This window comes from Podarcis liolepis, assembly GCF_965112155.1.
Source record: "Podarcis liolepis genome assembly, chromosome: 4".
In the NCBI taxonomy this organism is placed as follows: Eukaryota; Metazoa; Chordata; class Lepidosauria; order Squamata; family Lacertidae; genus Podarcis; species Podarcis liolepis.
Window position 1 is genome coordinate 70,161,274 of NC_139558.1, and position 26,049 is coordinate 70,187,322.

The 26,049-nt window shown below is 43.9% G+C and overlaps 1 protein-coding gene across 6 annotated transcripts in view; it reads left to right on the forward strand.

The window, feature by feature from the left end:
• Window positions 1–795: 795 nt before the first annotated feature.
• CD47 (CD47 molecule) overlaps window positions 796–26,049 on the forward strand; it is a 50,678-nt gene continuing 25,424 nt past the window's right edge. For all 6 annotated transcript variants that reach the window (XM_083498719.1, XM_083498722.1, XM_083498721.1 and 3 more), the window contains exons 1-4: window positions 796–1,799; window positions 5,762–6,115; window positions 15,417–15,506; window positions 24,500–24,601. In XM_083498719.1, coding sequence (XP_083354845.1) covers window positions 1,751–1,799; window positions 5,762–6,115; window positions 15,417–15,506; window positions 24,500–24,601 — 595 coding nt within the window. In that variant the 5' untranslated portion in view covers window positions 796–1,750. The remainder of the gene's footprint in view (window positions 1,800–5,761; window positions 6,116–15,416; window positions 15,507–24,499; window positions 24,602–26,049) is intronic.

Here is a 26,049-nt window from a genome sequence, read left to right on the forward strand (position 1 = left end):
CCATTAGTTATGCTTGAAAGGGCAGCCAGAGTGTTCCTGGCTGGAAGGGTTGGGAAAGAAGATAGCTTAGCAATGACTATATCGTGCAGTGTAATTAGATTTGTCTCTGTGTACTTAATTTACATTTTATGTTATGGCTGCAAAATGTCATTTGTGCGCTTTTGTAAAATACCCTGGAATTATATGGTTCCCCACCCCCACTTGTTACGAGAACGGGGCTTAAATGTTAGAACGGCCTGAAACTTGTGCGGTGCAGCAGATGACCAACAGTCTCCACGTGGCTGAGTAGCATCTAAATGAGCCCTAATTCAGCCTTGTAAATGAATGCACAGAAGTTACAAGCCTGCTGGGGGGCGGGCGGGTAGAGGAGCAGGAGACAGCGCTGCCCCTCCTTCAGCAGTCTGCCGCATGTCCAGGCTGAGCAAAGAGGATTCCCTCCTCTAGCAGCCAAATAGGTTTCTGTGGCACAGAGCATAGATGGAATTTGCCCTTCGCGCCCCAGTCCTCCCATCTGCCTATCTGCAATTCCATGCTCTCCCCTTCCTACCTACCAAGGCTACTAAGTAAGTGCCTAAATGCAAGGCTGCCTTAATGGACTGAAAATGGTGTGCTTGTGTTATATGACAGTAACAATGTATCTAGGGAAAGGGACAATAAAGAACACAAATATCCCCATTATTTTGGTTCTGATGTTCCGCAGCACAACCTGGTTGTTTTCAATAGGGGGGAAAAAGTATTTGTCAACGGGCGTAATAATTCCCCACATTTAACTTCAAACGTTTCAAAAGCGTTGATTTAATTAAACTTTATTGATGATGATGGAGTCACAAGGCAGCAGGCAAAGCAAAGGTAGGCGAATTGGATGCGAGATTTAAAAGCTCTCATATTCAATCTTAATTTCCCAGGGAATGATACAGAGCGTTATTAGGATCGGGCCACTGAAGGTCCAGAAGACGGGAAAACCTTTTATCAGCATATAGGCTTCACGCAACTTTTTCCCCCCAGTGTTGAAAACGCTCGGCAGTCCTTCCCGCGCAGGCAAGGCAAGAGGCAGCGCCTCGACCAAGGCGATCTCCGCAAGCTGCGCGGAACAGCGCCCGTTCCCATCTCGCCCCAGGCTGCATCCACATAAGACGGGCGAGGCGGTATCCTTGACGGCGCCCGCCTCGCGCAAGTTTCCGTGTGACTCAGAATTCCTCCTCGCTTCCTCGCCAGTTGCTCGGCGTTGACTCCGAAGCTGGCGCGCGGCTCGGCGCGCTAGAACCGCCCAGGACTCCGCCAACCGCCGGCTGGGAGACTCGGGAGAGCGATCGTTAGCAGCGTCGGCTCCGAGGCGGACCCACCGGACTCACCCCCACCCCAAAAATCAACCCCGTCTGGGCAGCAGGTCCCGCTCGCCCTGGTCGCCTCCGAGCCGAAAGGGAGAAGGAATTTGGGGAGGAGCGCGCGGCAAGCACCGGGCTCGGCTTCGCCTCTGTGGGGCCGCGGGCGCGGAGGGCTTCCGCTCTCCCCCGCCTCCGCCTTCCCCTCCCGCGGCGGAGAGCGAAAGCAAAAGCCGCGTGTGGCCCCGCCCCGCGCGCTGCGGCTGGAGGGAGCAGCGGAAGCTCGTCAGGCTGCGGGTTGGGCGACTCCGGGTCCCCGCTCCGGCTCCTCCGGCGCCCCCGCCCGCTCCCTCCTTCGGCTCGCCAGGAAGAAGCAGTGCGGCGGAGAGAGCGGCGGCGGCGGCGGCTTGCCCACCCCGAGGCTGGACATGTGGGCGCTGAGCGTGTGTTGGGTGCTGCTGGGCACTCTGGGCGCCGGTGAGTTGCCTTGGCTCTTTCTCTCTCTCCCCTCCCCCCCCTCCGCCCTCCCGCCAACCCTCCGCGGGGCGTTTAACCGCCCGGACGACTTTCGCCCCTCGCGTCAGAACGCGGGAGCTTCGCCCTGCGCTTTTTGCGCTTCGCAGGTGGAGCAGGTTCGGAGTAGTGGCGGCGGCGCAGTTCTCTCTCTCTCTCTCTCTCTCTCTCTCTCTCTCTCTCTCTCTCTCTCTCCGCCCTCAGGCCCCAGGGCAGGCAGGGGGTTGGGAGGGGGTGGGGGGGTCGAGGAGGGACCACCCAGGTGCGCGGCTGGCTGTTCTTGGCAGGTGGGAGCCCGCGCCGTCCTTGGCGAGGGAGCCGCTGCTGGTCCCACCAAAGTGCGCAATGACGGGCAGGGCTTCGCTTTGCGCCACGTCCCCTCCCTTCGAGCGAGCCCGCTGTTTAGGCGGGCGCTGGGGTTGATGCGCGCTGGGATTGGCTTCCCCCCTTCCCGACGCCTGACGCTTTCCATAAGCTCCGCTTCAGGATTCCTGCTGCTCGGAGCGTGCGGGGAAGCGGAGCCGACAGCAGGCTCTCGTATGTGCGTGTGTGAATGGGACTACGAGGTGGGAACTGGGGCGCTGGCAAGCCTGGCACTTGCCGTGCCTGGAACCAGGCGGGAGACGTGGAGGGAATGTCCCTTTCCCCTCTCCCCTCCCTCCGCCTGCTGGTTTCCGAGAAGCGGTGCTTCCGTGGCTGCTCTTAGGAGGGCCGGGCTCCCGCTCGCGTTTTCGCACCTCATCATCACCGGCGATGGCTGCTGCCCTTGAAAGTACCCACCTAAACGGCTGTGGCAACGGGTAATCCGTCTCCCTCTGTGTGGCTGCTGTTCCCTGAAAACTTCGGAGGACATGTGCACAGCAGTTAAGCACAGCTGTCGAACTGGAACGGGGATCCCGTGTGGAGAGAGGGGGATGGAGTGGGATATGGGGGGAGAGCATTCCTTCCCCCTGGGCTGCTTCCTTCTCAACATGCAGAAGTAATCTGCAGAATAATCCATGCTGGGCCTTTGTCGCAGCCAGTTAATGGGGTGGGGTTAACCACATGCCTTGGCAAGCAGCACACAAAAGTTACCAGCCTGCAAGAAGAAACATCTTTTTTTACTAGCCTATTGGGGGCTAGCAGAAGAGGGGCACAGAGAGCTATCTCTTTAGCACCATCCCACTGCATTTCTGTTCTGGGCGCAGAAGAGGGCCTGGCCTGCTCACTCACCAAATGGTATTCTGTGCACGGTACTTGACTGTAAAGCAGTTCCTTATTGCCTGTGGTTTCCTCCTCGTATCCTGTGGTTTCCACGCTGCTGGAGTTTGTGAGCCTGCCTCCAATCTCTTGTCCGTGAATTCCAGAGGTCACAGGCATTGGGTGAAGGAAACTCTGCTGTTGAGCCTATAGCTTTGGTGACCCTTCAGAGGACCCACATCTGTTGGTCTGCAAGCTTTCCAAGTTGCTGGGTTACGCAGGCAGTGCAAGTGCTCAAGTTACACAACATGTGCCGCTGTCAGCCACCTACAGGTTTAATAAATTATATGCATCAACCTTTCGGCTCAAGCACGTAAGCGGTCTGTAGTGTGTGAGAGAGTTAAAGTGGGAGTTTTGAAGAGGAACAGAAAAGGCTAAGCTGGGTTGCATAGAAGATGGGGACTAGGCTAGTTCAACATAAAGACCTAAAAGTTAATGATATCAAAATTGAAATCTGTAAACAACTAGTGGACCTGCTTTTCAGACAGCAGGTAGGACACCTTCAAATCATGTCAGCTTTCTGTGGGCAAAAATTTCCTACTCTGTTACAGGATGTAGCAGTGCCCACCAACTTGGATGACTTTTAAAGGATTAGGCAAATTCATGGAGGATAAGGGTTTATGTTCTGCTTTCACTGCTGGAGGTAGTATTCCTCTATATACCAGCTGCTGAGAATCATCGGTGTGGAGAGTGTTCTTGCTTTTGAGTCATGTAGGCTTCCCACTGGCATCTGGTTGGCCACTGTGACAATAGGATGTTGGACTAGATAGGCCTTCGGTCTGATCCAGCAGGCTCTTATGTTCTGACCAAGTGGTCTTGTCAACATTAAATACGAGAAAAGAAAATTAACAGAGCAACTTTGTCTATGCAGCTATGCCAAGAGACCCTTGCACTGGTGTATTTCCTGCATGAATTAAACTGCATCCTAATGGGTCCTGCCTGCAAAGGGGGGGGGCAGCCCTTTCATTGACTCATGTGGGGTCAATTTTAGTTGCACTTGAAGGTTTGGTGGTGTAAATTACACTAAGCTTTGTGCGTGGGACTAGGGAATTTGGATGCAGAGTAACTTTGCTAATTCATTTCTTTGCCCTGACATGCTCATTGCATACATTGGACATACCCCTTCTTTGCCCTTTTCACCAGCAACAACTTCCAGCATGGTTTTCTCTTAGCCAGTGCTAATAGTTATGTTTGGATAAATCATAAATGCTGCTTTAAGGTCAGCTCAGCCAGGAGTGGGAGGTATTCCACAACCCAACCTTGCTCAGGAAGAATGATTGGAGATTAGAAGTGCACCACCTGAGTATTTTTTGTGAGTATTCCCAATGTCTTTCTTCCAATGACCAAGGAATGGTGCTTTTAAGAGTTTTCAAATGCTGGCAGTTGAAGGGAAATCTCAAAATAATGCTTTTAATCTGGTCCAAGATTCTTACTATCTGTAAAGGCGAGAAGGGGTTTAGGCTGCAGCCCTGTCTACTCAGAAGTAAATCCACTTGAGTTTGATTAGCGTTGTTGTTGCTGCTGCTGCTGTTGAGTCATTTAGTCATGTCCGACTCTTTGTGACCCCATGGACCAGAGCACTCCAGGCACTCCTGTCCTCCACTGCCTCCCGCAGTTTGGTCAAACTCATGCTGGTAGCTTCAAGAACACTGTCCAACCATCTCGTCCTCTGTCGTCCCCGTCTCCTTGTGCCACCAACCTTTCCCAACATCAGGGGCTTTTCCAGGAAGTCTTCTCTTCTCATGAGGTGGCCAAAGTATTGGAGCCTCAGCTTCAGGATCTGTCCTTCCAGTGAACACTCAGGGCTGATTTCCTTAAGAAGGGATACGTTTGATCTTCTTGCAGTCCATGGGACTCTCAAGAGTCTCCTCCAGCACCATAATTCAAAAGCATCAATTCTTTGGCGATCAGCCTTCTTTATGGTCCAGCTCTCACTTCCATACATCACTACTTTACTCCTGGGGTAAATGGGTTTAGGACTGCAGACTTACTTTCAAAACAACTCTCTTCTGGGGAATTAGAATTATTTGAAACCAGGTGAGGCCTGTGACAGTACTATAGCCTTGGGGGGTCTCAATAGTTTAAAAACCATTGTAAGCCACAAGATGATGCTCAGGCCTATGAAGTGCCAATAAGTCTTTGAGTAGCTAATAAATTGACACATAGAATTGTAAATCTCTGAAGTGTAGAAGCTTTGTGAAACTATAGGACAGCAAACTTATATTGTCTGATATTGGTAAAACAGAGATGTTCCTAAGCTGAATATTTTAGAAACTCTTGCCTGTTTAGGCCCCACCTTCTCTCTGATATGATTAAGATGGCTTGACAACAGTACTGGCACAAAGCAATCACAACAAATAATTGGGAGTATGGGGGGGATTATCCCAAACATTGGAATATCAAATAATGCAGAGGAAAAACTGATAGCTGGCTTGTTTTCCCTTTCTGTGCTGCTGTTACCTGATGTTCTTCTGAGGCAGCATTAGTGATGGAGTAATTAACAAAAGTTTCCACAATTTTGGCTAATAGTGGCACAGTACATCCAGAACTGTTCTTAAGTGGCCCTCATTCTATGAGTTTGTACGGGGGTAGTCCTCAGCAGAATATACCTTCTAAAAGTTATCAACACTAGCATGGACTTAATTCTTTCTGTTCAAATAAGTAACAGTTGTTTTTCCTTCTTGCAGGTTCTGCCCAGTTGATGTTTAAGAAGATTCACAATGTTTCCTTTGATGTCTGTAATACAACCGAAATTATCATACCGTGCATAGTTACTAATCTACAAAGGTTCAAGAGAGATGAAATGTTTTTGAATTGGAAAATAGATGGGAAAGAGTTTTTTACTTATGATGGCTATGAGAACAGGTATTTCAAAAACAATACTTTTTTGAGTGTAGATCTACTGGATATATTGAACCTAACTGCTGGTGTTGCATCAATCAAGATGTCTCTAAAGGAAGCCGTTCCTGGAAACTACACGTGTATAGTAGTAGAAAGAAACAGAGAAGGAGAGCATGTAATTGAACTTCGATATGGTACACGTAAGTTATTTGTCTTGTTTTTCTCTGTTATGTATCAAGACTGGTGCTTTTAAAGGTCCATGTATAATTTATCTGGATTCTTGGGTGAATGACAAAGTAGCCAGGGGTCCACACATTTTAGTTTAGTAGCCAGCTAGAATTGGTGCTGACAATGGAGTCTTTCCCTCCCCTGAGACTTCTGTGGCTGCTAGAGGAGGGCAGGGTGGGGCTCTCTGTTGAGCTTTACAATGGGCAGTGTGCCCAGTGTGGCTTCTCATGCTGTGTCTTGCAGACAGAAGTCTCGTGTTGCACTGAGTTTTGGTGAATGTGTTTCGGCTTGCTCAGCACAGCACAAGAAACGTTCCACCAAATCCTCTATGATTTGGGAAGAGCTTTGCTGGAGGTTGGAGAATCTGTTTCTTGGTGTTCTGCTTCCTAGAGGGCCAGGATTATTTGTAGCTGGCAAGCAAGTTTGTTGGGGTGCAAGAAGCCATGTTGGCAGGTAGGTGACAGCGGATTTATCTGAGATGGTAATGTTTCAGGCATGCTTGAAGAGCTCCAAAAGGGTCTCCTCAAACTCGATGAATGGGCAATGGAATGGAAAATTACAGTGGTAATAAAGTACCATATTTTTTCGTCTATAAGATGCCCCCATGTATAAGATGCCCCCTATTTTGGGGGGCTCAGATTTAAGAAAATGGGGGGAGATGGCTCCATGTATAAGACACCCCCTAATTTTTGACATTATTTTTAAGGAAAAAAACCTAGTCTTATACACGGAAAAATATGGTAAGTGATTTTAATTTTATTTTTTGTCTGTGGCACAATGCCATTACAAAACATGGGATTAATGCAAGTACCTACAACCACAGATTGGTAGCAAATCTGAAGCTGTGCTAGGACAAACACCAGGGAAGCAGGCATAAAACAAAGCACTAATAATATATAACACTAATAATCATCAGTACAAACTGAGGTTAGGAGCAACATCAGAATACCATTGTCACTGGTCCTCTTTGCCACTTATCAGGAGGGGCAAGAATGTAGTGATGTCAGGGCTGTGCAGTCACACCAGTGGAACCAATCCAGTGCTCCTGCTGCTATGTCAATTCAGGCCTGACCTTGCCTTCACTTTACCTCTCCCCATTCATGTAAACTAGTGATGACCCTGCCAGGAGACTGTTTCCTCTTCCCGGCCAGGGGAGCCACTCCTGCTTGCATCTTGATTTTAGACAGTTTTCTTTTATCCTTGTGAATTGCACAGTGTATTTAAAGTACCTGCAGCCTTTGTTTCGTTACCAAAATCCAATGCGGCTCATAAAACGCAGCCAGTCTGAAAACCACAAAACCAAACAGTGCAGCAGGTTAAGGTGGCTGCAATAAAATATCATAAACCTTTTCTCCACAAGAAGGCAGCATGCACTGGGTTGCAGAGTCCCAATTTTCCCATATGAGGTTTGTAAACAGCACAGTGGATGGCAAAATAAGGAAGGGACAATATGTATCTCCTTGTAAAGTTGGGCTGGATGGAGGAGAGGTTTCAACCCCTCCCCCTCCCTGGCACCATGATTAAGATGAGCATTGTCCCTCTGTCATTCATTGGATGTTCAGTGTGGTAAGTGGAGGAGAGTCAAGCAAGCAATAGGCAAGGTGGCAGTGCCCACTTTTGGCAATGCTTGCTTCTGGTGGTGATACATCATTCAGGCTGAAGAGGCTTAGGCTGCTGGTTTGCATTCATGGTGGCTAGAATGGTATTTTCTCCCACACCGGGCTACCCCTTCCCTATACAATATAGTAGGTGAATCTTAAGAGGTATCCAGAGCAGTGTCTGGTTCTTTTTGTTGGATGAGCTTCAGCTGGTATGTCTCAAGGATGTGGGAAAGGTGCTTGGATCAATGCAGGTGGCTACATGTGTCCTGGGCCCTTCACATTGGCAGCTGTGGGATATGCTAGGTTGGCAAGAGCCAATAAAGTGAAGCCCAATCCGGGTAACACTGAAGCACTGTTAGCAGGTGGTTCCTTTGACTGGGTAGGTGGAATTTAAGCTGTTCTAGATGAAGTTGCGGGGGACATGGGTGGTGCTGTGGGTTAAACCACAGAACCTAGGACTTGCCGATCAGAAGGTCAGAGTTGGTCATGACTGGACCTAATGGTCAGGGGTCTGTTTACCTTTTAGATGAAGTTGCAGTCCCTACACCACAGTAGGTATTCAGTTCGGGGATACTTCTGGATCCACTACCATCACTAGAGGCACAAATTGTGCAGAGTGCCTTCATCATCTTTAGTTGGTGTCCCAGCTGTGACCCTATCTGGACAAGGATAGCCTAGCTTCTGTTGTCTACGCTCTGGTAATCTCTAGGTTAGGTTGCTGCAATGCGTGATATGTGGGTCTTCCTTGAAGACAGTTTGGAAACACCAGCTAATAGAGAGTTCAGGAACTGGATTGTTGACTGGAAGTAGGAGGTTTGATTGTATAATTGTACTGGCTGCCAGTTCATTTCCAGACTTAATTCAAAGTGCTATTTTTGTGCAGCTCAGGACCTCAATATCTTAGGCACTGGTTTGTCCCATGTAAACCTACCTGAACCCTATGTTCATCACCTGTGTATTCCTTCCAGTGGAGGTGTGCAGGGTTGCAGCATGAGATGGGGCCTTCTCGGCTGTGGCTCCCTGACTGGAATGTTCCTTTTAGAGAGATGTGCCTCACACTATCACTATTAGTTTTCTGTGCCAGGTGAAGATGTTCCTATTCACTCAGACATTTTGCTCTTAGTTGGTGCTTATCTTCTAGTTTTTAGTAAGTGAAAAATAAAATGAATAAAATAATCCTCACCATCTGTTTCCAGAGGCAGAATTTTAATGAATTTAGTTAGGCACCCAGTTTGAGACAAGCCATAGATATGCAGGGTGGGGGGGGGGGAATCCTCTTAAGCAGGGATGGAGGGCCTTGTTCTGTCCATTTGTTTACCTGGCAAACTGACCTAATTTTTAGCTCCTGTACAAGGATTGGAGCATAATTATTTTTCAGATTATCCACTTCTCGGAATTGTGCAGTACAATTTTTGCCTCAAAAAAGTACACAAATCCATTATAAAATGTATATTTTAGAATAAAATATGTTTAGAAATGTGTATGTTGAGATAAAATTTGTATTTAAATGTTTTTAAATGCAAACTTTCATACAGTTTTGTGGCTTTCTAAATAGAAAAGTCATAGGTTTACGTGGAAACTGGACAGAATGGATTTTTGAATGAATGGGTGTGAAATTGTCAGAGACTGGAAGTAGATTAATCACTACTTCTTAGGAGACTATGTAACTTTGCTAAATCAACAAGGCAAACTAATAGCATCCAGTATGAAGTAGAGTGAGGCAGAATATGGACAGTCTTTCTTCCTCTGGGAAACACAACTCAAATAATGATGAAAGAGGCTTTCATAGGCTAGTCTGTGAGGAACAGCCTAGCTGTACCAGGTGTGGGCAGGATGTCCTCCCAAATCAAAGTAGAACGAAGGCTTATGTTAAGTCTAATTTCATTTTTGTTGGAGTTGGAGATCAACCTGCTTAGGGATGTACTGTAGCAATGTCCCTTGACACCCTGAGTTGGGCAGCCACATTTGGACAAGAATACAATAGTCTGATGAAGAGCCTTTGTGCTGAGAGTGGAATTAGCAGAGGTAGAAATGTCAGACACCCAGGAAGCAGCCTTACAAAACACCTTCAACAGGTGCAATTGAGTCCAAACTCTTTGATACTGGAAAAGGGCCTCTCTGAGTGAGACCACATCCATCAGCCTCAGCCAGCATGGTCAGGGGTTATGAGAGCCATATTCCAACAAAATTTGGAGGCCTTCATGTTGGCTACCCCTGAAATACACAGGACTTGGCTAGTTGAATCAGTGGCCTCACTCGGTGTAAGGCAGTTTGATTATGCCCTTATGCTTATTCATTTCATATAATTTATGTACTGCTTGATTTTTTAAAAAACAGCAATCTCAATGCAGTTTGCAAAACAACAACAACCCAACAACAATAAAATTACCAGGAGAAGACTATTGAAAATAGCTAACCAAATCATAAATCAGATTAAAGCACATATAAACATTCTGCATGTCTGGGTAGCCTTGTATAAACAAAAATGTTTATCAGGTGCCGAAAGGAGTGCACTGGATGCATCTGCCAGATGTGAGTAGGCAGGGAGTTCCAAATGGTGGGTACTGCCACACTAAAAGGCTGATTTCTTACAAATGCGGAGTGAGCCTTATGGGGCACCTTATCAGTGCCAGTTCTGCAGATCTAAGCAGTTGAGTGGACATAATAAATAGGGTGTGGCATTCTTGCAGATAAACTTATCCTAAGTTGTGAAGGGTGTTCTATACTACTACTAATAATGCCTTGAACTTGGCTCAAGAACAAATTGGGGACCAGTGCAGGTCTCTGAATGCAGGTGTTATATTCTGGCAGCGTCAGTCTCACTCCCATCAGCAACCATCCTGCAGCATTTTGTGCTAACTGTAGCTTACAGGTCGAGCACAAGGGAAAGCCCCTCATCAATACAGACTGAAACATGTAGAGTGTTGGGTCCTTTCAGTGGGGGGGGGGGAATGCTCAGACAACACAGAAACTAGACATATCCTAAAATAGATTTTTTTTTAAAAAAGAGCCAAGGACCATACAAGATGGAATGCCATGATAGGCCATGTATTGGGAGAGAAGTTTCATCAGATTTCTTACCCACCTTTAGCCATAAGGTCCTTGGGTGCCCCTGGTGGGATACAGTGGTTTTTAACAAAAATGCTTGTTTGTTTGTTATTAAATTTCTATACTGTCCTTTATCCGAGGATTCCACAGGGCATCTTGCAATATAGAAACTCAAAAATGCAAGACATAGTGACAGATGAAACAATGACACCCACACAATTATAAAACCATTCCCACTATAAAACAAGTTAAGTTGTTCCAACTGAAGCAGGGCATTATAAATCCAATAAGAGAGGTGGGTACTATAAAACAAAATACTTCAGTCATCAAAGGCCAATATAAAGAGAGATGTCTTCAGCGCATGGCGAAAGTTGTTTGATGAAAATACTAGACATGCATGCCTCTGTGGAAAGCGAGTCCCACAAATTAGGGGCCACCGCAGAAAAGGCCCTCTCGGGTTGTCATTCCTCACACTTCTGAGGGTAGCGAGGTACAATGTATCTTGTCTGTATTGAGCTAATGTAGCAGCAGGAGCTTTACTCCTATGTATATGTACATCTTTCTTGTCCATGGATATTGCTGTTTTGGCTACAGGTGCAATGCAACTTGAACTGGAATTAAAATACAGGTTGATTGTTCTTTTGGTTCTTGAGTTTTAAAATGTGTTTATCATTCAATTCTAACGGAATTAATCAGGCAGAATTATGCACATTTGTAGAACTATGGGATTTGAGATTATCGCTTGTGGTAAATGTCTTGATGAGCGTTGAAATTGATGTAGAAATGTATATTCCTTTTCCCCACCCCCCTTTGTTTAATTTTCTTTATTGTTGAAACGTTTCCACTTCCAGTTCTTGACAACAAAATTGTCCTTATTCTCAGAAGTGATTTTCCTGAATCTTAAACAAAACGTACCTTTAAAATGTAATTGTAAAAGCTGCCCAAGCTCACAAAGGAAGCGCGATGCCACCTTCTGGTTAGAAAGGAAATGGCGATGATGCACGGGGGCATTCCTGAAAGCATGCTACACCAAGAATTTCAAGTATGCTCAAGTAATGGCAACTCAGAATTCTAATAGTTTTGTAATCAATTCTGGAAATTGAATTGACTCTAAAAGTCAATTTACATTTGGCCTGCAGCTTGTTTATAACTATTAGTTGAATTTTGGGATTTTGTTATTCAAGAATTCTGTGTAAGAAATGGTTAGATCAAATTATCCTACTCTGAACACACAGCGTTATTTCATTCGTAGATGGTCTGTAATTGCCTGCATTTGTATAATGTAGCTATATGAAGTGCAGAAGGATAAGCAATTTTAGCTGACTAACATGATAGCTCAATTTACCTTTAACAATTGACAGTGTTGTGTCACTGTATGTTTCGAGAGGAAACTGGAGCCACGATTCAGTTCTGACACCTATTTGGGGGCAGAGAAAGACCCTTCAGTGCTCCTTAACTGCAGAGTAACTAGCCATGAGCACTGAAGCATTTTTATACTAGTGGGGTCCTAGATGCCTGTAACAGTGACTCATACCTGGCCATTGGGCATGATGGCTGGGGCTGGTGGGAGCTGGAGTCCATCAATATCTGAATGGCCACAGGTTCCCCACCACTGCTGTAGATTCTCCTGGACTCTATGGTTTGTTTTTATTTATTATGAGTGTTTATTAAATTTGCATGCTGCCCTTCATCCGAAAATCACAGGTCGGTTTGCGACATAAAAATACAAAATGAGAACACAAAACACATAATAATAATAAAAACAACAACAAACCAGTAATGCCCACCCTTCCACAAACAAATCAGCCAAGAGAGACATTTCCCCTGCAGTAGCAGTGCCTCAAGTGCCATTTCTTCTGCTACTATTCCTAATGAATTCTGTACAGTGGGTTTTTTAAAGAAAACCAAATGGAAGCAGCAACACTGCTACCACCAGTAAATATTTTAGTGGGTTGCCCAGCCACTCAAAGCCTTTACAGGCTGGTTCTGGGTCCCAGGCAGCTTGTTCCCCATCTGTATTCTGAACTGCTAATTTGGATGGAATTGCTAATTCTTCTTTCAAATGTTTTTTGATGTAGCCTAGTGCAACTAAATTGCCAGCATGAACTGATAAGAATGAAGAACTGTCTTTTCAGCTGGGTCTTCTTAATTTTGAAAAAAATATGTAGCTAGATTTCTTTTAATAAAGTAAACTCAAGGTGGCTCCCAAAAAAGTTCATTAAAGACCTAAAGCACAGTAGAAGCAGTTCAATTACCAGAATGAGTTGCATTCAGTACAAAACCCCAAGGGGAATCCAACATAAAAACAAGGAGATTTAAATTTAAAACTCATATTAAAAACTTGCCAAAATCAAAAGGTCTTGACAGCTTGCCTTGAGCTTCAGAGATAGGGAACAAACCAAGTCTTTTTAAAGAGGGAGTTCCACAAGTTGCTGGATGCTAAAGTAGAATAGGCCATGTCTCACACTCAAGCCAGTTGTACTTCTGAATGTGGTGGGATGCATTGTTTGACCTTGAATGTTGAATGCAGTGGGCATACAGGATCGTATGGCAGGATGCCAGGGATGCCTTGGTCTCAGATCTGCAGAGGCAGATTCTTTTGGAGGTAGCTCTATGTAGCGTGTGCTACAGTAATCCAGTCTGGGCGTGGCCAAGGCATGTATGTCACTGGCTAATCTGCTTTATCCAGGAAGGGACATAAGCGATACACCCCCTGCCATAGTGCTCCTAGCAATAGCTGCTACCTTAGTGTTGAGGAACAAGGCTGGGTCCACAAGCTCTCCCAGCCTTGTGACCTTATCATTCCAAGGGATGCAAGAAGATGACAAATCTCTATTCCCAGATCATGCAGATGTGTAGAACAGACTTCTCTACAGATGTGTTACAGACCTTTCCATATTCTCCACTTCATGTATTGTTGATAAAGGCCTCTGCAAGAACATTCATTTTGCGGCCCTTAATGAGCTGTAGACCTTTTGTCTGTATGATTACACTCTTTCCACCAGTTCCTTTGCATAATTTTGGATGTTTCATGTTCCCGCTTTTCCATGTTTGTTTACTCTTGCAACTTAGAATCATAGAATAGAATCATAGAATCATAGAGTTGGAAGAGACCACAAGGGCCATCGAGTCCAACCCCCTGCCAAGCAGGAAACTTGCAAGTGCTAGTTCAGTTCTGTTGTGGCCTTTAAAGTAGATGGAATCATAGAACTGTAGAGTTGAAAGGAATCCCGAGGATCATCTAGTCCAACCCTCTGCAACGCTGGAATCTTTTGCCCAATGTGGGGTTCAAACCCATGACCCTGATGTTAAGAGTCAGGCTCTACTGACTGAGCTAGCTTAGATGTTGTTCTCTCTTTTTTTGTCACTGCCGGTTCTTCAGTTTAGATAGACAGATAGATGGATGTATGGATGGATGGATGGATGGATGGATTTAGCCTTTGAATTGCGCTTAATGGCTTTGCTGTGGGACCTGGCTTGTACTAAGAATTTAATGCCACAAATAGCACTGTTCATAACTAGTGAGTAGCTGACAAGCTGCTGAAGTGTACAAGCTGAATCTGCTCCTGGGCATGATCAGTTTGTTCCATTCAAGAAGTTTGATTCTTTCCTGCTTACATGCATGGCCAGATTTATTCCATTTGAAGGAAGTAGTCATCACGATCTGGCAATAGCAGTTGTAGAAGTTAGGTCATGTTGCGCTCCTTCAATCGTCATTGTGTTTCTGCTCAGTATTCTTGCGTTTCAAGGAATGGCCTGATCAGAAGTAATTTTTTTTTTAAGTAAGCATGCCAAAGGCTAAAATCCATTGCAGTGTTTTTTATCTAGGGTTTTGCTTTTCTTAGCCAAATAGCTTTTCTTGGCTTTGCAGAGGAAATGTGATATTATTTTTAGATTATGAAGTTCAATGTAAACTACCATGGTAGTATAGATTCTGTAAGTATTTGGGATGGATAAGAAGCCACTGTGGTACAACTTGTTCTGAGTCTCAATTTGTTAGTATATTGATCCAGATTTAGGCATGAATTAATTGACTTTGTGGTAGACATGAGATCAAAGAAGAATAAAAGTAACAAGTTCCTGATAACTTTTTAATAGCATCTTAAACGTGTTTCAATTTCCTTTGATAATAGCATACTTGAAGGCAATCAACAATTAAACATTCATATTTTTTAATGTGTGTGCACATATTTAATAACTTTACTCAGTTGTACTAGTGGATGGCATATAAAGATTTTTGATGTAACCTATCAATAGTCTGTTCCATGTCAAGGACTTTTGGAATGTCAAAATGAAACTAGAGAATAGTTTTCTAATGCTAAGCCTGTCCCCCTGGAAATGAGCCAATCTGTTGAGATGGAGAAGCTGTTACATTTAAGATACTGGGTGTAGGGAGGGATGCTCAAGGGAGAACAGTAAAAATACACAATTCTATCATTTTATGAAAATGAAACTTAGAAAGATGACAGTTTGGACTGTGAGTATTTGGTTCCTCCTGTGGTCTCCAAAGTAAACCCCAGAGCTAATGTCGGGTCAGTATATTAATTAATACAATAAGACTTGCTTGTTTTGTGTTGCTAAATCAAACTAAAATTTGTATTTTTTTACTATATTTTTCTTATAGCATTTTGGTTTCGACCAGTGGAAAGTTTCTTAGTCATTGGTGCAGCCATATTGGCGGTAGCATTGTTTTTGCTACAGGTTGGCTATGTTGGTAAGTACTAAATTCTTTATTCCTTACCAATGCTGAATAGTATTTTATCGTAAAATGCTTTGCATGTGCCCAACAATGGAGTAAAAAGAAGTAGTAGTTAATGCATTATGTTAAAAATAAATGTGTAAGATTTCATAGTATGAGCAGTTTAAGTAGCTTATAACATTTTCCATTCTTGGAAAATTACCAGGAATAAAAGATTCCATTGTAATTAATTTCAAGTCTGATGCCCTTTAATATGTGAGTTCCGTTGATGGTGATCAGTACCTTTTTCTGATGATCTGCTGTAGAAAGGAAACTTGTGGTTATCGATGACTGCTTGTTCAACATCTTAGCAGTACAGTGAACACAGAACACACTTTGCTTCTTTCTAGAAGGATTATTATTTTGTAAAAAAAGAAAGCTAGCTCCGAGTCTGGGGGTCCTACCACCTGTTGACCCAATACCCCAGTCTCAGTGGGCCTGGCTAGACTTGGAACGTTGGAATGGCTTTAGCTTGAGGAACTGGTTTGGCAACCTTTCTGTCCCACCTCCACTCTTCATTGGGGTATTGGCTCTGTGAGCAAGAAATAGCTGACTGCTCCTCCCTTTCTTGATGTTCCTCAACTTGACCATTTAATTTTGGGGGAGTTATTTCCTATGTCTGCCTACAAATCAGTCCTACTGTGAACAACTGGATTGAAAAATAATCTGAAAATAGGTACTTGCACAGCTCATACCCCAACTGCATCTTGCTAGGAGACTTCCTAGACTGGTGTCTCGTTCATCACTACAGGAAACAGGATGCAGTACTTGATCGGCCTTTGATCTGACCTAGCAGGGCTCCTGTTGTATTCTTAGTGCTTGAACTGTACAGCTGCGGATAACATTTCAGTAAAGGCTTAAGCAGCACTAGCAAAATGCAGGGTGTGACATGGAGGTGCCGGGAGATTTGGGATCTTTCAGACATGTTGAGGGGAGTCAGGGGAACAGAAAATTCATAGCAACCATGTGCTAGACATCTAACCTCAGAACTTAGCATTTCATGTTATTGAAATATGAATATAACAGGATTATTCCAGTGACAAATACGAGCCAGAACAGTGTTGTTGTTGTTTAATTGAATCCCAAGAGAAGTGCGGAAGCAACAATAGATACGGTGTCGCTGATTGCATACAGCCACAAATTCTGGTTTTGTAATCCTTGCAAGTGACACTACCCAACAAAATGCCCTATGCAAGTAACGGTCAGCTAGGTGGAGATACAGAAGACTGACAACAAACGCCCACGCGCCACTTCATGCACCACTCGCCCTAAAACAAATAGTAACACAGTGATGCCTCAGAGTGGTATCATTGCGTAAGTTCGCCTGGAGGTTTGAGGTAGACTATTCTCAACATGTGGGTGACACCCAGCTCTGTTTCTACTCCACATCTAGTTTAGGTGAAGCAGAGGAAATGCTTAAATCCAGTGCCTCGCTGTGCTAGTGGGCTGGATAAGGGCCAACAAATTGAAGCTCAGTCCAGAAAAGACTGAGGTGTTCATCTTGTGGTTGACTGGGTTGCACTCTGCTGAAGGATTATGTTTGCAGTCAGTTGTTTCTCATTGATTCATCACTGTCAAGCACTAGTTGTTTGGTGCTACAGAATGCTTAGACCGGTGTTGTCTAGACAGAGATAGCCTTGCTCTGGTGATTTCCTGGTTGAACAACTGTAGTACTTGGCGCTGCTTTTGAAGGTACTGCTGCTAGTTTACTAACTGGGACTGGGTACCATGATCACATCATGCCCTTGCTGCTTTAGTTGCACTGACTGGGGCTCTGCTGTGCTGAAATCTGTCTTCCATTCTTCAAAAACAACCACCACCACCCCCGCAAAACCAACCCCTACCACTGTGAAATAGGCTTCTAGGGTGCTTACTTTTTTGCTGCATTTCTGGGGTGATTTAGAGTTTCTTAATAATTTTGGTGGGAATAGGGTTGAGTGTACCTTATTGTTGTGAGTTGCTTTTTTAGGAAGTGCAGTCACCTGGTGAGGTTGCAGAATGCAGACCACTGGGGAGACTTGTAGGATGAAAGTAAGCATGCTCACAAACCTCAGCTGCCACTGTGAAAATAAGGAAAGTGCAACAGAACTCTTGTACCATGCCTATTTCCCCCCTTTGATTTTTGAATGCAGTTTATTTTCTTATTAATTGCTATAGAATAGGTTTGGTTTTTAGTTTGGTTTTCTTAAAGGAGGAGATATTTTCAGCACTTGACTAATCTCTAGCTCCAACTAAAAGGACAAAACCAGCAATTAGATGAAAACCTTTCTTTCTGCATGGGATAATTGAAGCATGGCCTGCCTCTGCATACACCTTCCTATGCCTTGCAACCAAAGGGCTTCTGTGGGTGCCCTACCATCAGAGGCAAGGGAGATAGCTACCAGGAACAGGGCTTTCTCAGTGGTGGCTCCCAGTTATGAAAAATTTTCACAAGAGAAGCTTCCTTGACATTGACTTCATTATCATTTGGGTACCAATCAAAGCCTTTTAATCCTTTGTGGGCTCCATGACTGTTTTTCTTCTGTTTATTGGTGTAAAATTAGAGCAACCTCTTTAGTAAGTAAATAATCAAAGTTTATCGCTCAGGGCTTGTGCAGACACACATACATAACAGTATACATAGCTCAAGACCAAGAACAGAGCATCAGAATACATGGTACATTGCCATGGTAGGCTAGTTACAAGATTTCCCTCACAAAAACACAGCAGTATAGATTAACGCGTGATCTCCAGAGATCGTCAATCACTTTTGCTTCCCCATGGGCTATTTTTAAAAATTGGCAGTCCTGTATGACATTTAAAAATCTGTAGCATCCAATAAAAATGGAGTGATGCTTAAAGGGGTGTTACTTCTTTCCTAGCAAGCATTCTTGCTGAATATGGCAGACTGTCTCTGATTGAACAAAGGCCTTAGAAGTAGATCTGGTTACTCCACCATTCTAGGCAATAATTTATGCTGTACTGATTACTGTACTGAGTTGTCCGAATAAACCCACACCAATGCTCCATATAGCATCTGGGGAAATAATTTACCCTTGTAGAGCTCTATTAAAGGACAAGAAGAAGCTCTTTGATATAAAGCTTCAAAGTTGCTGTAAAGAGAAGGTTACAGGATGGGGGGGAGAGAGATTTAACTGAAAGAACTGAATTAAAGACATAGATAGAGTTGCAGCTTTAATAGTTTTCCCCCCTCAGTTATTCAAACTTACTTTAGCTAAATTGTATTTTTACACTGAGTCCTATTTTAAACTGCTGTGAGAATTTTAATGAATACCCATACTAAATAATAGATTAGTATCATTCGGTGTCCAGTAAAGTAACTTTTGGCATGGGGAGACAGCCAAGGCCGATCATCATTCCCAGATGGTGGAATACATTTTCCGTGAAGTGAAAACTTACTGAACAGCCATATAATAAGGCTCTCTTTCTGTATCTGACCTGCTTGGCAGGGGGTTGGACTCGATGGCCCTTGTGGTCTATTCCAACTCTATGATTCTATGACCTTACGAGCTCATTTTATAGTGTCCATTAATATGTTTCTCTGAATGAGCCAACGTTCCCCCACAGGCATTTAGTATGGAATTGCCATGCTTCATTCACTCAGTGTTACAGAGCATCCACACAGCACCATCATTCATTCATTGTCATCCTGGATTTTCCTTGGGTTCATACGGAGTACTTGAATGGAAGGAGTACTTGAAACTTCACAGATGTATTTACCTTTAATGCACTCTTCAGTCTTTTCTAAAGGGTGCAGTTTTTCCATGACAGACAGGATAACTGACCCATGCACACCTTGGCACACCATTATTATAACATTTGTGTTGAGCACCATTTTTGACGTCATTTCTAAAACCCACCTTAAAAAAAAAAGTGAAAGAGAAATATTCCTATCACCCCCATACTGCTGTGGAATTATTGCAGTAGAGTGCTGCAGCACTATAGCTGTATTATAGCTAATAAATTAGCATTACAGTGGTACCTCGCAAGACGAAAAACGTGCAAGACGAAAGAGTTTTCCGTTTTTTGAGTCGTTCAGCAAGACGAATTTCCCTATGGGCTTGCTTTGCAAGACGAAAGGTCTTGCGAGTTCTTGCGAGTTTGTTTCCTTTTTCTTAAAGCCCCTAAGCCGTTAATAGCCACTAAGCCGCTAAGCCGCTAATAGCCGCTAAGCCGCTAATAGCCGCTAAGCCGCTAAACCACTAATAGCCGTGCTTCGCAAGATGAAGAGACTCACGGAACGGATTAATTTCGTCTTGCGAGGCACCACTGTATAGCATTATGGTGCTTATAATGCTATACCTCTTTTTCATTAAAATATTTATGTATGAGTGTATGCATTCATGTATATGGGTTTGTGATCATTAAATGATCAGTTTTAAGAAATGAATGGGAGTCATATAATGGCATCCAACACAATGGTTAAACTAAATGAGTGCTGAAGTCCCCACACATAGCAACTGGGTCATGCCCACTGGTGCACAAAGAACATAGCAGGATGAACATAGGAAGAAAAGAAAAAGGCATAGTTGCAGGAACCCAAGTAACAAGAAAATAGATGTGATTACTGAAACATAAGCATGTGCAAGTGTGTGTGTGTGTGTGTGTATCAGATACAAAATATGAGTTATCCAATCAATGCCTGCTGCATAAACAGCAGTGAAGTTGTTGTTTTGTAGTTGTTAATTCAGTTTATATACTGCTCTTTATCAAAAGATACCAGGGCAGTGCACAACATTAAGAACACATTATGGAGCAGCAATAATAAAAGTATAATAAAAAGCATAACAAAAAGTATAAAAAATGATAATAACAGCAACCTCCCCAACCCTGCTTTAACAGGCCATAGATTATTTAATGTCTAAAGGCCTGGGTAAAGAGGAATGTTTTTGCCTGTTGCCTAAAGACATGTGGTGATGGCACCAGGCAAACCTTTCTGGGGAGAGCATTCCACAGCCAGGGAGCCACTACAGAAAAGGCCCATTCTCATGTTGCCACCCTCTGGACCAATCAGGGAGGTGAGACATAGAGAAGGACCTCCAATAACAAGTACAGGGTCCAGGTCAATTTGTATGGGGAGAGGTGATCCTCAAGGTGTTGAAGTTCTGAGCCTGAGCCATGCAAGGCCTTATAGGCTTTGCAGGGCCAGGAAACTAATTAGAAGCCAGTGCAGTTGGAGCAGGATTGGTGTTATATGTATGCTCAAACATACATATGTTCTGTTGAGCATTCTGCTCATTGAATTTTGCACCAGCTGAAGTTTCCGAACCTTCTTCAGAGGCATAGCTGTCAACTTTTCCCTTTTCTTGGAAGGGAAACGTTTGACAGCTATGGTCAGAGGCAGCCCCGTGTATATTGCATTGCAGTAATCCATCCTAGAGGTTACCAGAGCGTAGGCCACAGAAGTTAGGCTATTCAGATAGGGGTGTAGCTGGGCCACCAGCTGACAGAAGGCACTCTGTGCCACCAAGGCCACCTGGGCCTCAAAATGACAGTATTGGATCCACAAGCACCCCAAGCTACTTAAGGATAAAATGGAGTATAACCCCTTCAAGAGCAGGCAGTCTTCTACCTATCCAGTCTAGCGAACCACCCACTAACAGTGCCTCAGTATTATTTGAATTGAACTTCAGTTTATTGGCTCTCATCCAGTCCATTATCAAGGGAAGACCAAAAAATTCAGAATTTTCTCTTGTTTTGTGCTTCTTCAGAAACCAGTTGAAGAAATATTTGTGGATGGCAGCCATTTATCCTCTTATTCTTTCTTTCCAGACCCCCCCCCCGACATACTTTATTCCTATACATTGAGATTCTGCTACATGCATTTGAATCAATCCTAGAGGGTTGTTACTCCAAGAATGAAGAGCCCAAGTGAAGGGTTTTCAGTTCATAGGCAATGCATGGCCTGCTGCTGCTACTGCTGCTTATCTGGGGAACCCCTCCTTTTTTGCTATGCACATAGAAAAAAATGCAACATTGTACTCCTAATAATGTGGAAAGTCGATTGTAATTCTTTTTGTGGCTTACAAAAGAAGAGCAATGATTGGGTAGTGCTAGTATCCATCTGTTTGTCAGTTGCCTGTCTCTTTTATTTGCAGGATTTAATAGGTAATATTTTCGTTCAGTTTGCTTCTGAAAATTCCACATGCCCTTGGTACATAATGTCGAAGCACTTGAGAGAACGCAAATTGTTATTTATAATACTGTGTAATTTAAAATGTCATTCATAGGCCAGTGCCTGTTGCAGTGGGCATTGTGAACATTGAGGGAGTTTGCAATGCTAGATGTGGATCTTCAAAGCTTACTAATCACTTTGGATACAGTATATATTATTAAGCTAAAAACAGTCCCATTGTGCTGGAGAGTACTTACATCTGTGTGATGTAATGTTTCTTGGGGATGCTAACCCAATGCCTGTAGGCATTATTTCATGGCACGCTGATTAAGTAAACATTCGACAGAGTAGCAAAACAGAGCATTTCCAATTTATTGCTGTGCTGCAGAGGTAAACTGTAAGACAGCTACTGCTTTAATGTATCAGAAAACATGAGTATAGTGAGAGGTGATTACTGATAGCTGTTCAGCTTTTAAATGCTGCTCTTTAGAATTCTACTTGCAATGTTTCTTTCTCTCTCACACATACTTTTTAAAACACGGAAATCATGCTGTGCCTTTTTTTTTTACCACGTGCAACATCTACAAAGATGATTCTGGAACAGAGAAACGTACCTGGCAGTTTGTTAACAGTGCCTAGGGCAGAAGAGAGCACAGCTGGTGTTACTGAGCGTACAATTTTTCTAACTTCTTTTCTTTGGAAGGCTCCCAAAGTGCTGTATAAACCTATGAACCATCAGTCTTTGAAGCAAACCACTTCTGTAACTTCGCTAATTTAACTGGGTGTCTTTAAAAAAAAGAAAAGGAAGAAGACTGGCATGTTCTGTTGAATAGGAAGGAAGAATTTAGGATCTGATCTGTCTCACACATGAAACTAACAGCAGATGAATTGAACTCTATGCAGAGCACTTCTGATTTGAAATAGAATCTCGGAGAATACAGCAACATGTAGACAGAGCTGTAGATTTTACTTGTGGCCAGTATTGTATGGTACAGGTGGAGTGTTTGCTGCTGGGAGGAAGAGGAGTGCAGGAACGCAGCATCTCTGAAGTGGCCTCCTATTAACACGACAGAAAGTAGTAATGGGGGCAGGAAGTCTTGGAGCGCATAGTTGCAGTTGTCCCTTTGATATTGCCAGTTTGAGTCGCTCAGAGTTTTACAGGTTGTGTAGATGATTGTTACAGATTTCACACAGCCGATCCTGAATCTGCTATTGTGTGAACCTTGAGTGGAGGAGTTGGAATTTTTGTTTCAGTTAGAAGTGTAGGATGAATAATGTGTGCCAGTAGTAGAAAGGGGCAGGCAAACCATTTGAAATTAACACAGAGGCATCTAAAGCAAATGAGAATGTTCATAGCAGGACATAAATATATGGCGGCAGCATGGAGGGGAGTAGTGTTCACATGGAGGCAGCTATTCTTTTCAACATATTCTCATAGAGCGATGGAAAGCCATCGCCCCACTTGCACGTGTGTTCAAAGCGTGTAGCAACAAAGAGACCAGGCTTTAAGGAATCCAACTATCCCTAATTGGATGCAATAACAGAAGCCAACATTTCTGTCAGGGGACTGCTATCGGAACAGGGAAGGGAGGCAGAGGGGCAGTTGGGATACAGGGAACCTCCAAAAATCTTGCAAAGCAGTTCCTCTTCCTGCAGTGGGGAAAGCCACACCTCCAGTGGGGAAGAGGGGAAGGGACCAGAGGATGCTGCTGGGAGCCCCAGCGCCACACCCCATCAGTCTGAGGGTGGGAAAGGCCACACCTCCAGGGTAAAGGGGGGGAAAGGGCTAGAGGATGCTGCTGGGAGCCTCAGCCCTGCTCCTTGCCAAGCCGGCCAGGAGGGAAGCATGCCTTTACCGTAGCCCACCTTGCGCAGAGGTGTGAAACGCAAAGAAGGAAGGAAAAGGCTGGGGACGACTAAGCTCTTATGCTGGGGGAAGACCCGGAAACGACCACTCCCGGATTCTGCTAGTGACTGAGGCAGACATGAACTTGTGGTTCTGCACTGTAAATAGTTTTGCACCGAAATAAAACCTGCAAAAGACAGGTCAGAGTCCTGACTGCTTACTCACGAGCAACCACCATTGCCATACGACAATTTCCACAAGCCTAAAAATACATTTTACAAGCTCTTAGAATTGCAGATACCATTTCCGCGATCCTCGTCTTCCGCTTCCGGTCTTGCCTCTTTAAAAGCCTTTGGTGGAATGCAACCAGTTTGCACTAGGCACATCATTCCCATTTGGCAAATACATATGTGGATGCTTTAGATTATGCATAAGTGTACAAATAAGCACCGTAGTAAATTCTGAAGTGCAGATGCTCTTTATGACAACTCCCACAGCCCGCCTCTTATAAGACTATTTTACAAATAGTCTCATTATTTTCTGGGAAATTGATTGGTCATAAAAAGGGTCTTTTTCAGAACAATGGTGGTATTTAGCCCTTAGTCATGCAAGCTAGTGTAACTTACCTTTCTTCTGATTAGCTTACTTGGTGGGTTTCTCTTTGGGAGAAGCTGATTTATTTGGCATGCAGAAGATTGGCAGGTAGCACCCCAGAAGATAATCACCTCTGTTGTGAAGTAGGTGGTAGTGCCTCATCCTTGCCTGTCCCTGCTTCACTGCACCTTGTAAGTGTGGTATGGAATAATTACAGCAGCATAAACATGTTTATGTAGTTTTATTTATAATCACCGCTGTCCAAAATCACTTGACGAAACGTTCAGCATTTATATTCTGTTGATGCTTTTTATTCCAGTAGATCATAGAATCAGATGAAATGTAAAAGCAGCATATTTGCGTTTAAGTACGTTAGTGTTTAAATTCTCGTCCCCTTTTCATTTTTACTTAAAGCTGTGAAGTTTGAGATGAGTCTCCTTAAGAAGATCAGCTTTGGTCTTGTAGCACTAATAGTCATGATTATCGTTGTGCCTGGTGCTGCTCTTTTGGTCAAAGGTAAGTGTCAAAAATTAATATCATTACTACTTTCCATCCTTCAGTCTGAAGGTTCCAAGGGTTGTACAAGATTAAATATCACAGAACCATAAAACAATAATACAGTGGTACCTTGGTTCTCGAACTCAATCCGTTCTGGAAGTCTGTTCAACTTCCAAAACGTCTGCAAACCAAGGCGCGGCTTCTGATTGGTCAAAAATTAAAATTTAAAATTCGGCTTTGTAATTCGGAATTTATGTGATATGATTTAATTTGATGTGATTGGCCTGTTAATAAAAATTATTTTTCTTAAAAAAAAAAGTTTGCAAACCAAGGCGCAGCTTCTGATTGGTCCCAGAAACAATGCCAACAGCCGAAACAGACGTTCGGCTTCCAAAAAGCGTTTGCAAATCAGAACACTTACTTCTGGGTTTGCAGCATACGGGAGTTGATTTATTTGGGAGCCAAGTTGTTCGGGAACCAGGGTACCGCTGTATAGTCCAAACAGAAAAAAACAAAAATCAGAAATGGCAAAGCAATCATGCATCCAGGACCTCTCAGCCTGCAACTTAGGCCTGGGGAGACAAGTATGTCTTCAGATGACATTTAGGGGAGAAACAAACCTCTGTGGGGAGGGAATTCCACATCCGTAGTGTGCCACATTACTCTGCCATGATCTATGGATATCAGTGGTACCATGAGCAAGTCATTCAGATCTTAAAGCATGGGCTGACCAGTAACAAGGGAGCTGGTCCTTCAGATAGATGGTTATTAAGTAGAGCTAGAGCTTTGTCTACCAGTGGGTGCACCTCAGATTGGTTCCAGTAGCAGGCAGATAGCCAGTGCAGATTCTGGAGGACAGGTACAGGGTGAGTCCTTTAAAAGAGGCCCCGTGGATACAGAGTACACATGTTCCATGGGGCCTCTTTTAGAAGACTCATGATGCCACTTTGCAACATCTGTCAGTATCCTGGCTGCCATGCTGTATACCACCTGCAGCTTCTGGACCACTTTTAAGGGCAGCACCACATGGGGCATGTTGCAGTAGTCTATTGGAGAGGTTGCCACAGCTGGTGAACCAGCCAGATCTGGACATAACCACTGAAGCTACTTGGGCATCAGTAGAGCTCCTTCAAGCTTTGCAGAAGGTTTTATATGGGAGATGAGAAACCTGTTCAATTAAGGAAAAGGGGAAGTTATTACCTTCTGCACAGGGAAAGGAAAGGAAGCTTGTAGGCCTCAGATGCACACTTAATCTAATTATTATTATTATTATTATTATTTAATTAATTTATACCCCGCCTATCTTGCTGGGTTTCCCCAGCCACTCTGGGTGGCTTCCAACTGAATATTAAAAACACTATACAGCATCAAACATTAAAAAACTTCCCTAAACACGGCTGCCTTCAGATGTCTTTTAAAAGTAAGATAGTTGCTTATTGCCTTGACATCTGCTGGGAGGGTGTTCC